The sequence below is a fragment of the Oryctolagus cuniculus genome, chromosome 8, assembly GCF_964237555.1.
Source record: "Oryctolagus cuniculus chromosome 8, mOryCun1.1, whole genome shotgun sequence".
Classification (NCBI taxonomy): domain Eukaryota; kingdom Metazoa; phylum Chordata; class Mammalia; order Lagomorpha; family Leporidae; genus Oryctolagus; species Oryctolagus cuniculus.
This window is the reverse complement of record NC_091439.1, coordinates 70,792,570-70,805,411: the sequence shown is the minus strand read 5'-3', so window position 1 is coordinate 70,805,411 and position 12,842 is coordinate 70,792,570. Positions and strand designations below refer to the sequence as shown.

Here is a 12,842-nt window from a genome sequence, read left to right as displayed (position 1 = left end):
GTATGTTTTCGTTGTTTGATTACCTGTTAAAGAAGGAATAGTACCCTGTCACAAGGATAGAAAGGGAAGTTTGTGCCAGAGGCCTTGAGAAATAATTTGGTTCAGTGTATGTTTGTTATAAATGTTCTTGGTGATAATTTTGCATTGAAATATGTGCCATTTCCTCCTGTTGTTTTTCAACAGTGAACTGTTGCATTTGTATAAAGTATATAGAAATAATAATGGCTAACACTTCATTCTGTATCTTTTTCTCTTGATAAATTTTTATACAAGAAAATACTTCACTCAACCATATATTTACCAGTCAGAATTACTCTTAATCTTGTGATTTATTTTCTTTCAGTTTGCTCTTTATTTAAGTAATTCATTTACAAAATGGTAATTGTACTTTATGAATGGCATTCTCTTTTTTGACATAAATATTATGGAAAAAATAACTTTGCATGTTATGAGCTGTTCTTCAAAAGTGATTTTTAATGGCTTCATCTCTTTTTCTCAATTCAAAGAAATAGTCCTTTGCAAAAAAAATCCCACAAAACTTCTTTTGCTAATTAAAATATGGCTCAAGTATTTACTATTTTGTGTACTCAACTATAGGGCCTTGTTGACTAGAATCCACACTCTGTGCTTCAAGTTTTATACACTCATTTGAATCATGGCTGATTTATGCTGATTGCATTACTGCTCCTGTGATGCACCAAAATACAGATTTTTCTTTTTTAGTTTTTAAATATTTCTTCTCACTTCTGTGACAATGTCTAGATACTACTTTTGTGAATTAATGTTTCCTGGTACCCTTTAAGAGAAAGCAACATGTATTGTAGCAAGCACTTAGGAATGTATTGTATTTATGTACTGTATGTTTAATATCTAAATAACATAGTAATCATCTTTTAAGTAGGTTTGTTGATTTGTTTCTGTGAAAAGCACAAATATTATAGTGCATTGATTTAGATGATTGCTCCTGCTACTTAGATGAGAAGCCCAAGGCAAAGATGAAACATGGAACTAATGTTTCTTAAAATTTGCAAAGCCTAGAGAGAGAGAGAGAGAGAACCAGACGGCTGCTCCATCTACTGTTCATTCCACAAATGCCTGCAACAGCTGGGACTGGGCCGTGCCAACGCCAGGAGCCCAACACTCAATCTCAGGTGTCAGGGACCCAGCTACTTGAGCCATCACCTGCTGCCTCGTATTTTAGCAGGAAGCTAGAATCAGGAGCTGAGCCAACACGAGGACCCAAGTGCTCTGATCTGGGATGCAGGCATCCCAAGAGACGTCTTAACTGCTGTGCCAAACAGCCACCCCATGTGTGTCTACTTCGGGTTAACTTTATAGCATTGTACTGGTACAACTGTTAGAATAAGAATTTGTATATTTATTACCATCATCTTTACATCCAATTACCTTTTCCTAACAGGAAGTCATTAATGCTTTGAAACAAACTTGGCATGTTTCCTGTTTTGTATGTGTGGCCTGTGGAAAGCCCATTCGTAATAATGTTTTCCACTTGGAGGATGGTGAACCCTACTGTGAGACCGGTAAGATTATGAAACCGTTGGTTTCTTGAGTTTTAAATAAAGTTAAAACATTAGCCCTTATGTTGCTATAAAGTTGATGGAAAGTATTAGGCCAAATATTTTTTCTACTTGTTTTGGGGACATTTAACATCACTCTAAACATATAGCAGAAAAAGTATTTAAAGTTTTTATGTGACTGTCAAAGTAGATATTCCCTCCTTCATTATGAGAATTGATAATATAAGCATCACTTAGTAGGAAACATATTTTGCTTATAGCTCCAATAATTTATGGATTTAAATTCTACCAAGTCATATAGCTTAAAACTAGTTCATATAGACCAGTGGTGAATTTTGAATGGTTATAAACATAGAAATATTCAACTTTAAATTGTTGGTATCAGTTTGCTCTTTAAGGCAACTGCCTTGAAAATAAACTTGAAATCCTTTATTACTTTTAGTGAATAAGAGGGAAATCATGGCCTAGATTGTTCCCTTGGTAAAACTTTTTTAAACAAATTGGGCTCTACAAACCTTTCTGCTACTTTTTGTCTTAGTGAACTCTAAATGCTTGCTTTCCCTTCCCAAAGTCTGTAAGTGAACTTTCATCAACTTATACATGTTTCAAAATATAAAATAGTTTTCATCCCTCCACTGGCTACTACTACATTCCCATTATCAGGTTTTTGTTTTATTCCACCTTGAAATTCTAAAGTATGATTCTAGAAGTTAGGAAGACTTCAGAGTAGGCAAGTAAAAGGAACAGTCAACTTCTAATGTGGAGTAAGATCAGCATAACTCAGCCCTTCTTTGTCACTCAGTTTCTGACTTCTGTCTTTCTGTTGGCTTCTTAATGAAGACCAACCTGGATCTATTCCAGATTGTCCACCAAGGAGCCTTAGAAATTCCAGCAAAGTATCCCATGGGCCATTGTGAAACCATCTGGGCTACAAGCCACCTACACTGATTTAATAATATTTCACATTTTGTAATACCACTTACTTTTTCAGAAGAAAGAACTGGTTTTGTTGGTTGACTGGAATTGGGTTGCTTGTTTTGAAAGCTTTGAAAGACAGTTTGACCAAGTGGCAGATAGTCCCTTTCTGGCCAAACACGTAAAAAACTATCCTTAATATCTAACGCATTCTAAGAAGTTATATTTCAAAAACCCAAAGAATTGCTTTTAGAAATGGAAATGTTATTAAATATTTATTTAAATGTTGCTTCTAATTAACTTAGTCTATTTTTGTTCTTCTTTAACTATGCCAACCAGTTCTTAACACAGCCTTCCCCCATCTCAATCAGTGGTCTACTTCGCACTGTCCCTGAACCCATGCCCATTTTGGACTCTGTTCTTACCCCTGTTCTTCCCATATCCAATCTAATTTGTAAATCCTGGCAGTTCTACCCCCAGTGCATATTACAGTCATTCATTTCTCTCTATCTCTACTTGCTTTCACGTGGATATTGTAATTGCTACCTAAATGGTTTATAGTCTTTCTCCCTACCCTGAAATGGCTGTTACAGAACAACTACAGTAATGTATTTTTTAATATGAATCATATTGTACTTACTATATAAAGTAGCACAAAAATTATTCTGTATCATGACATCTTTTTGCTTCATAGCACTTACTACCACCTGAAATTATTTATCATCATTTATTTACAAATTCAGTAAACAATGACACCTTGTTCCCAGTGAGAATGTCCAGAGAGAATGCTCTTTCTGAGGGTTTGAGCACTGTACCCCAACAGTGCCTAGAGTGGAGCCTGGCACACAGTGGGACTCCATGTGTATGTGTTGAACAGATGTCACTAAGAAATATTGAAGATGGAAGCTTGCTAAGAAAGGTTGTGATCAAATTGCATATTATAGCCTGCTTAGCACTTCAGTCTAGGTTGGCTAAACAGTGCCTACGGCCAAAAGGGGAACCAGGAGTCCACACAGTAGTGAGGGTAGCTTCATAATAGAAAAGTGAAAATGCTAGTAAATTCTAATTTATTGTAGAGAAATATCTTGTCAGAACTTTTTTTTTTCAGAAGGAAATCCTGTTTAATATTTTATTACAGTAATCTGTATCAAATAAATGGTGTTCTCTGGCTAAGAATGTTCAACATGAAGTTGTAAAATTGAAATGAAATTGTAGCAAAAGAAATTGTGGCTGATACTGCTGTGGTACAATCCAGCTAGACAAAGTCATGGCACTTATTTGTAGGCATTTCCCGTAACTTAAAACATTTATTTGAAAGGCAGAGAGACAGAGATCTCTCATCTACTGTTTCACTCTCTAAATGCCCACAATAGGTGGGGCTGGGCCAGGCCAAAGCTATGAGCTCAGAATGCAAATCTGTGTTTGCCATCTGGGCGGCAAGTACTTGAGCCATCACCTCTTCCTTCCAGGGTGCGCATTAGCTGGACGCTGGAATTGGGAACAGAGCCAGGACTCAAACCCAGCCATTCAAGTATGGGATACAGAAAGTGGCATCTTAACCACTGTGCCAAATGCCCACCTGACCATAGCTTTTAGTTTGACCAAGTCAGATACACTATGAAATTTGCCAATATGATATTTGTTCTTGATTGATATTCATTAGTCTTATTTTACTAGTCATTGGAACTCCCCTTAAATTTCTCTGAAACAGTATCATGTCTGTTGATAACTACTCAGAAAACAATGTTCTTTTTACGTAATTGGGCATTCACGTAGCTGGAGAGAAGTAAGAGGTATAACATAGAAAAAATGTAAGAAGAACATTAACTTGTATAAATCATGCTTACCAAAGGAAACCTAAAACATGGTAAACTTGTATCTCAAACCAAATATGCCGTCTCCTGAGAATTTTCTGATTATCCGTATCTTCAGCATCTCCTTTAATCTAGTTTTGTTGCTGTTCTCAAGGCACTGTCATTCTAGAGCTCCACTGTATTTAAATGATGTCTCTCCCTCCTACCCTACACAGATTATTATGCCCTCTTTGGTACCATCTGCCATGGATGCGAGTTTCCCATAGAGGCTGGCGACATGTTCCTGGAAGCTCTGGGCTATACCTGGCACGACACTTGCTTTGTATGCTCAGTAAGTAAACTCTTACTTCCCAAGTAGTACAACCAGTTCTAGCCTGTACAGAATGGAAATAGCAGCTCCTGGATCTTTCAGTCCTTCAGACCTAAAGGGAAAACAGTTTTGCAGTGATTTTTTAAAAGTTGTTTATTAAAAATTATGGTGCTTTTTGAAGTTATTTGGCTGGAAGTAAAATCTTCGCTCCTCAGAGAAAATACCAGCCATACATTTTGCTTATAGAGAAAAGTTTTCTATTTCTTAAGACAGTAAGAGTCTTTTACCTTTTTTTTTTTTTAAACACTCTCTTGTATTAGAGCTTTTTGGTAGTTTTTTTGAAATGTTAGATGTGTCTTTAAATAGAAATAAATAATTATAAAATTCTATTATTATATTAACACTTGGAGTAAACTATATATTGATTTATTTACTTCCTAGCCAAAAGCCCATGAATATTCTTTTGTTTTTGAGACTAATTGAGTAATAAAATATTTACCTATTTCATTTGCTATTGTAATATGTTTGGCTTTATGTTGAATGGTTAGGCTTCACAGATTAAACATTAACTTAAGATATAATTTTTGAATTTGGAAAGCAAATATCCAGCATGCTTAATTCCTTTTGTTAGAGTTAATATATCTAACAGTTTCCAGTACGCATTGTGTGGAGGGGGAAAGGAGTGTTAATTGAAGCCGAGTGATTGGCCCAGACATTACCAGTGATCCCCTTTCTTCTTCACCTCACTTGTCTCTCAGACTTCATAGCTTCATATTTTATTTAAAAAAAAAAAAAAAAAGGCCGGCGCCGCGGCTCACTAGGCTAATCCTCCGCCTAGCAGCGCCGGCACACCGGGTTCTAGTCCCGGTCGGGGCGCCGGATTCTGTCCCGGTTGCCCCTCTTCCAGGCCAGCCCTCTGCTGTGGCCAGGGAGTGCAGTGGAGGATGGCCCAGGTGCTTGGGCCCTGCACCCCATGGGAGACCAGGAAAAGCACCTGGCTCCTGGCTCCTGCCATCGGATCAGCGCGGTGCGGCGGCCGCAGCGCGCTGGCCGCGGCGGCCATTGGAGGGTGAACCAACGGCAAAGGAAGACCTTTCTCTCTGTCTCTCTCTCTCACTGTCCACTCTGCCTGTCAAAAAAAAAATAAAAAAAAAAGCAACTTGTAGCAGACTGGCCTTTTTCTGTTCTGAGTGGAGCTGCTCATGAGGGCGTTGCAATTTACAAGGTCAGTGGCAAAGACAAGAAGGCATAAACATGGGTAGTTATCTGCCCTGTATGGTGCCGCAGCCAGGTGGAGACCTGCAGTTTTCAATATAAGGAATAAGAAAACACAAACACGTGACGTCTCTGGTATTCTAGGCCTGTGTGTTCGGGTGCAGCCTAAAGTTGCGCATGGGAGGGTTTGGCAAGGCAATTGAGTCATGTTTTCTTTTGAGTGCTTTGGTTCTCTACAACAGGAGGCGGATGTAAAGCACTGATTTGAAATTCAGGAGAGAAAATATAATGTGACCTCTTTATGTGTTAATCTTTTCATTGGGACGGTTTTCCTCCCAATAAAGGAAAGTAGTGATTCAGTGATTTAAATAAATTCAAATATATCCCAGGGAAAAGTCATTCATTGGTTTTCAAAGACTATATGAAATGTCACAGTAATGGTAAAATCTCTAACAAAACCAGCTACATGATTTTGTCTTCTCACTCACTGGGGGGGGGGGTCATATTCTCCTCCGGCACATTTGGTAAAACGCTGTTATTCACTTTAATCTTTATTTTTCAGGTGTGTTGTGAAAGTTTGGAAGGTCAGACATTTTTCTCCAAGAAGGACAAGCCACTTTGCAAGAAACATGCTCATTCCGTGAATTTTTAAGTCTACAGTTCAGAGGAAGAAATTTGAAGAGAAAGAGGAGAACTAAAGTTACCAATTACTTTTAAATTTAATATTTATATGGAGTTTTGAAAAAATAATAGTGGCCCTGAAGGGATAAATTCCAGCTCTAAAAACTAAGTCTGAGGAAATATTTGGCTTCATAAAGAAAAGAGACAGTTTGGCATTTAATACTACTTTTTCCTGTATTTTCTGCCCATAAAATAACCTTTATAAAAATCAATTTCCTGGTTGACTATTAAATTCATCTTAGAATAAATTAGTAAAGAATTAAACTTTAGAGTAAAAGCTCCAACCTCTTGACTGAAATAATTATACTTTCTTTCCTTGTTGGATAGTTATGAATAAATCTGCAAAAGGCAATAAAAATGCCTTAAGCTTTATTAATAAGAGAATGATTGGGTTTTTTTAAACTAGTGTTTACCTTTCAAACAGTAAATAGGAGTTTAAACAGACTTTTATCAGTAGTAGGTATCAGTTATTTTTAAAACCATGTGCACATTGTTTTTTTTTTAGAGTTGATCATTTCTGATAGGAAAAGGCCAATGAGGTTTTGGATCAAAATGTGATGCCAATAAGAGAGATTACATGCTTCTCTCATTTCCTGTCCCCATAAAAGCTACCATATAGCTTCTGCATTAGTAAATAAGAGATTGGTTTGGGGATGTGATAAAATCTAGACTTTTTTTCTTTTGGTTTTCTCTTACTAATATTTGAAACATTTCCAAATGTGATTACAAACTTTGAAAAGCTTTGATTCATGAGGCTTTGGTAATTTAGGAAGGGAATATGAATAATTATTCCGATTGGCCCATTACGTGTTTTCTTCATTTGGGCCAATAGTTATGTATATGGATACCACACAGAGACAGAGGAGCGATTGTGGTAAACCATGGATCCTGTTGATATTTTCCAAGTGAGAAAACAGATTTTGCCATCTGGTAGTTTTTCTTTTTGTTTCCTTTTTGTTTCTAGAATGGATGAAAACCCGTGCTCCCACTGAATTATAATTTGAAGGTGTTGAGAAAGACGCTTTTTAAAGTTGAGACAGAGTCCCGAGTCCTTTCTGCCCCATCACTCACAAAAGACTCCCCTGCATTGTGTGCATGTTTGTTATAGAGGAGGTGTTAGGCTACAATATTTGTTTAACCTCCCTAAGAACTTTCAAGGTGTCTGCCCTGAAAGCTGTTAATTTATGGTCTAGCAGACTTATATTATAGAGATAATAATTAACTGAGGATAGAAGAATGGGAAGGGGTGACACAAAGTGGCAAACTGAATGCTTCTCCACTAGCAACCTCAGTACCTCCTCACTGCATCGGGGAGGGAGGCGGGAAGTGGCTTTTGAAATAAAGTGCTGGAATTAAATTGTGCATTGTATCTCATCGCTGCTGAAACCACCTGTAGAAGACTTGCTGGCTAATGTGCATTGCCACAAATCTTTTGCTTTCTACAATACAAAATAAGTTGGTAGTTCTGTTTTGATGTAATCAGGTATTTTTGTTGTTGTTTGGTTGTGCCTTTTTCTATTATGTTCCAAGATAGTATTTGATAAGTCAGAGACATTTGGGTGTTTTCTTCCAAGAATTTGATTTGACCTGAATTTTATATAAAGTTATATTAAAGGTATCATTTTTATTAGACCTTTTTTACCTATATATTATTCATGGAGCATCAAGTTGCATTTCTCCAAATTTTATACCTGAAAGAGTAATATTGCTTCCTAATTTATCATTTTGTCTTTGTGCTTTGTCCATCTCTTCTGCGGCAGATTTGTATATCTGTTCCTAAAGCAGTCAATCCTGTGAAATGCATATTGAATTGACCGTGACCCAGAAGAGTCTGTAGTTTCCAGTGAGGAATGCCATATTTAATTCACCAGCATTAATCTTTTAATAACTGGCAGAGCACTTTATTCTTCTGGTGAGCTCCCTGAATATTTATTTTTCTGATTATAAATATTCCATGTCAGTAACATTTTTTTATTAATTCACTGTAGAGCATTTACTTTTAGTCTCTCTAGATGTATATTTCAGAATGCTATACTTGTTATAAGACAAACTAAATCTTAGTACATGACTCAGAAAATTTAGATTTTCCATTTTCAGGATTTTAGTGATAGGTTCAGATGTGTCATTTTATCTTGACTTACATGAACTGAGTATTTCCTGGTGAGGTAGCAGCCTAAAAATTATCCCCTGTGCTTAACACTTATCATAGCATACATATTTCCTATCAATTAAAGTTACATTTAGAGTCTAAAACTAAAACCTAATCACTTGGGCAGATTATTAAATAGAAATAATAGTTTAAATCTTCAGAATATTAATGCAGCTTTTTGTTTAAAATTATCTGCAACAAAGAAGTACCCTTTTCAAGGGATACTGTGAGTAGGAGCACTTTTGTAGAATGTGAATCTGGTGTTACATGAAACAGTTTGTGGCATTTGGCGTTTGGTCACTCCTATGGAAGAGAGCACCCTGTCACACACCCGGGAGGGAAGCAAACTGTGTCATTCTACACAAACCCAGGCTGGCTACAGTTTGTCTCCTCGTCCTCAGTTGTTTAAAGGTATTAGATTTGGATTCTTTATGTATAATTTGCCTTATTTCTTCACCTCTGTCTTCTGTTTCTTTACATTTTCAAGTATGTATATATCTGCTATTCTGCTTCTGGATACATTTTCCTAATTAAAAATCATGAGAAATATAATCAATATAGTAATACCTTAATGTGCACATACTCAATAAATAAATGACTGCAGTGATGACAACAAGCTTTCTGGACTTTCTTTTTGGGTGGTAAGTGCTTCCCATTAAGTTATCATGGCCCCAAACCATGTTCCAGTAGTCACAGGATAGCACAGAGCATGTAATTCTGAGAAGAATGCCGTTTTTATGATATTTGCTTGTCAAAATATTTTAGAAGCAAAACATTTGAAAATATCTTATTTCTATTGTATTTGAGAGAGAGATGCCATCTGCTGACTCACCCCCTACTTGCCCACAGTGGCTACCCGGGAACTCAGTCCAGGTCTCCTATGTGGGCGTCAGGAGCCCAGTGACTTGAGCCCTCACTGCTGCCTCCCGGGGTCTGCATTAGCTGGAAGCTGCAGTCAGGCGCCAGAGGCAGGCATCGAACTCCAGTGTCGGACTCAGGATCTTAACTGCTAGGTCAGGCGTCCCTAACATACTTGCATCCATATTTTATTGTATACATGTACAGTGTGTACAGTGTGTTTGAATCAATAGGTAAGTAAGCCCCATCTTTGATAAAATATTTGTTACTTAAATTATTTATTGAAATAACTTGTCATATCAAGCATCATATTATATCATAGATCATAATTGAACTCCATAAATCAGCATCTACATTTTCACATTTGGCATTAGTCAGGGTATGTTACTTCATACGTGACTCATCCCAATCTCATTAACTAACTATTCCCTCGATAGGGAGGCTCACCTCTTCCTCGTTTATTTATTGGTTTGAGTAAGATTTTTTTTCTAGGGTATAAAGAGGAATGTTTCTGTTGCAGGCTGCATATTGGGAATAAAGGAGAAATTCTAGTCTATTTGCTCACAGCATATTAAACTCCAGAAGCCAAACTTTTAAGGGCATCAAGTCTGCATCTGACATTTTAATAGCTGCTGTTTGGTTTCTATCAATCACGTCATTGCACATTAAAATGCACCGACAAAATAAGAGATCTGTCATTCCTTCGTTAAGAAACAGTAATCCAGTACAAGATTTATAGGCTTAAGTCTCAACTGTGTGTTCACAATAAATCCCCATTCACTGCTCAAACCAGAGCAGGTCTCCCTGTCGCTCAGTGTTTTTTAGTGAAAATATCCCCAATATAAGATTATCAAAGGTTTTCTTACAGAACTACGTATAAAATCCTTTTGCCAAGCAAAAGCTTAATTTAAGTTAGCGGTTTCCCTTTCTGAGTACTCTCAGACAAGATCTTGATTATATCAGAAACACATAGGTACTGATGTATTATTAGCAGGCCTGGTGTTAATTAGGGAGAATTACCAGAAATAGTTTGCTTCGTGGAAATTTATTACAGGATCACACTTGACTGATGGCAGAATAGGAGTTGCTGAGAGAGAGCAGCTCCCAGTCATAACCACTAACTAATAGGGTGCCAAAATTCCGCAGAGAAAGTTTCATCCCAAGTGTGGGCGGCTCCAAGGGAAAATGGTTCCTTTGCAGGATTTAAAATTTAACAGAGGAAAGGGGCTGGGCCCCGCTACCTAACAGAAATCCCAGGCTGATCGGGTTTTAGGTTCCATGTATGAATGAGAGGATTTAACTCCCTCAACACCAAGGCCAGCAGAGGCTTGTACATTTATCACACTAAGGAGACTAACTCCACGAATGTGGCAAGTTTCTGATTCCGCAGACTGCTGTATGAAGAGAATTTAGAGTAACCTATTTGTCCATGGTATTAGATCACTAACCCTTAATTCCTGATGCTGCGATCCAGAAGCTGAACAGGGGGCCGGCCACAGGGCTGCATCAGTGATGAGTGGCAGAGGTGAGGCATCAGCATGGGCAGCGTGTCTCAGTGGTTAAGACGCCACTGGGGACTTCCACATCCTGTATCATGCCCGGTGTGGGTCCTGGCTCCTCCACTTCTGATCCAGCCTCCGGCTAATGTGCACACTTGGAGCTGCAGTCGATGGCTCAAGTGCTTGGGTGTCTGTCACCCACGCGGAAGATCCAAATGGAGTTCCCAGTTCCAGGCTTCAGCTTGGCCCACCCTCAATTGTTGTGGGTGTTTAGGGGGTGAACCAGCAGATAGAAGATCTCTGTCTCTGCCTTTCAAGTGGATTTAAATAATTGAGGCTGGCCCTGTAGCATAGTAAGCTAAGCCTTCTGCAGCATTAGAATCCTATGCAGGCGCCAGTCCGTGTTCTGGCTGCTGCTCTTCTGAACCAGCTCCCTAATAATGTGCCTGAGAAAGTGCTTGAGACCCTGCACCCGCTTGGGCAACCCAGAAGAAACTCCTAGCTCCTGGCTTCGGATCAGCCCTGTGGGGAGCAACTCGGACTATACTGTTACTGGAATTAAGACTTATTCTAGGCCGGCGCCGCGGCTCACTAGGCTAATCCTCCGCCTAGCGGCGCCGGCACACCGGGTTCTAGTCCCGGTCAGGGCGCCGGATTCTGTCCCGGTTGCCCCTCTTCCAGGCCAGCCCTCTGCTGTGGCCAGGGAGTGCAGTGGAGGATGGCCCAGGTGCTTGGGCCCTGCACCCCATGGGAGACCAGGAAAAGCACCTGGCTCCTGGCTCCTGCCATCGGATCAGCGCGGTGCGCCGGCCGCAGCGCGCCGGCCGCGGCAGCCATTGGAGGGTGAACCAACGGCAAAGGAAGACCTTTCTCTCTGTCTCTCTCTCTCACTGTCCACTCTGCCTGTCAAAAAAAATAAAATAAATAAATAAATAAATAAATAAAAAAAGACTTATTCTATGCATCTGCTCTCCCACAATGTGGCGCTGGGAGAGGAGCGTACAGCTTCTACCCAGCTGCCTCTCACCAACTTGACAAGCTGCAAGAGCCGCTCCTGATTGGAGGAGAGCGGCGCGTTCGGCGTGTGGGTAGCAGAGCACGGATTGGTGGAGAGGACTATATAGGAGGAGAGAGACGGCATGGTGGTGTGGGTTGGTTGGAGAGTGTGTTGGAGAGTTCGCGGGGAAGTTTGTTACTTCATTCTTTCTCATTTCTCTCTACTCATTCTTGCTTTGGGAGTTTGCTGTTTACTTATTCTTACTTTACTATAGAAAGGACTTGTAAAAAAGGGAACAACAGGCGTCCGGTCCAGTGCGGCTCCTCCGCATGCGGAGGAGCAGCAAATGGTGCCGTGACTCGGATATGAAGCCTAGGCAGGGTTTAGTGTCGTTCCTCCATGAAGACGGGGAGCGACATAATGGTGCCGTGACTCGGATAGGAAACTTAGGAGGGAAGAAACGGGAAGAAATGGGAAAATACCAGAGAGAGAGACTAGCAAACAGCCTAGGGAAAAGCCGGACGAAAAAGGTGCCGGAAGAAGCTATTGAAAGCCTAGGCATAGACTCGGATACGGACTACGGGGGGAAGCTGGGAGAAATCTCTAAGGTCGAAGGCGAAAGTGAAAGCTAGAACAAACAGACTCGGATGCGGACTGTGGGGAGAAGCCAGGAGAAATGAGGGAGGAATATTGTTGGAAGAAAACTTAGGGAAACATACCGGGTAGAGAAAAGTATGTTAGGGAGGATGTAGCCGCGGGGGCAGGCTGAGGCGGAGACGAAAGCCACTTTGGGATTCGTCGAGTTAGCCTGGGAATAAGGGGCGAAAAGTTAAAACCAGAAGCGGAAACGTAAGCCAGGTTGGAAT

At 39.7% G+C, this 12,842-nt stretch overlaps 1 protein-coding gene across 17 annotated transcripts in view; it reads left to right on the top strand.

The window, feature by feature from the left end:
* The window catches only part of PDLIM5 (PDZ and LIM domain 5), a 220,801-nt gene extending 211,566 nt beyond the window's left edge, over nt 1-9,235 (top strand). For all 17 annotated transcript variants that reach the window (XM_070047851.1, XM_070047856.1, XM_008267586.4 and 14 more), the window contains 3 exons: nt 1,421-1,541; nt 4,483-4,598; nt 6,355-9,235. In XM_070047851.1, the coding sequence (XP_069903952.1) occupies nt 1,421-1,541; nt 4,483-4,598; nt 6,355-6,444 (327 nt within the window). In that variant the 3' untranslated portion in view covers nt 6,445-9,235. The remainder of the gene's footprint in view (nt 1-1,420; nt 1,542-4,482; nt 4,599-6,354) is intronic.
* The last annotated feature ends 3,607 nt before the right edge of the window (nt 9,236-12,842 follow it).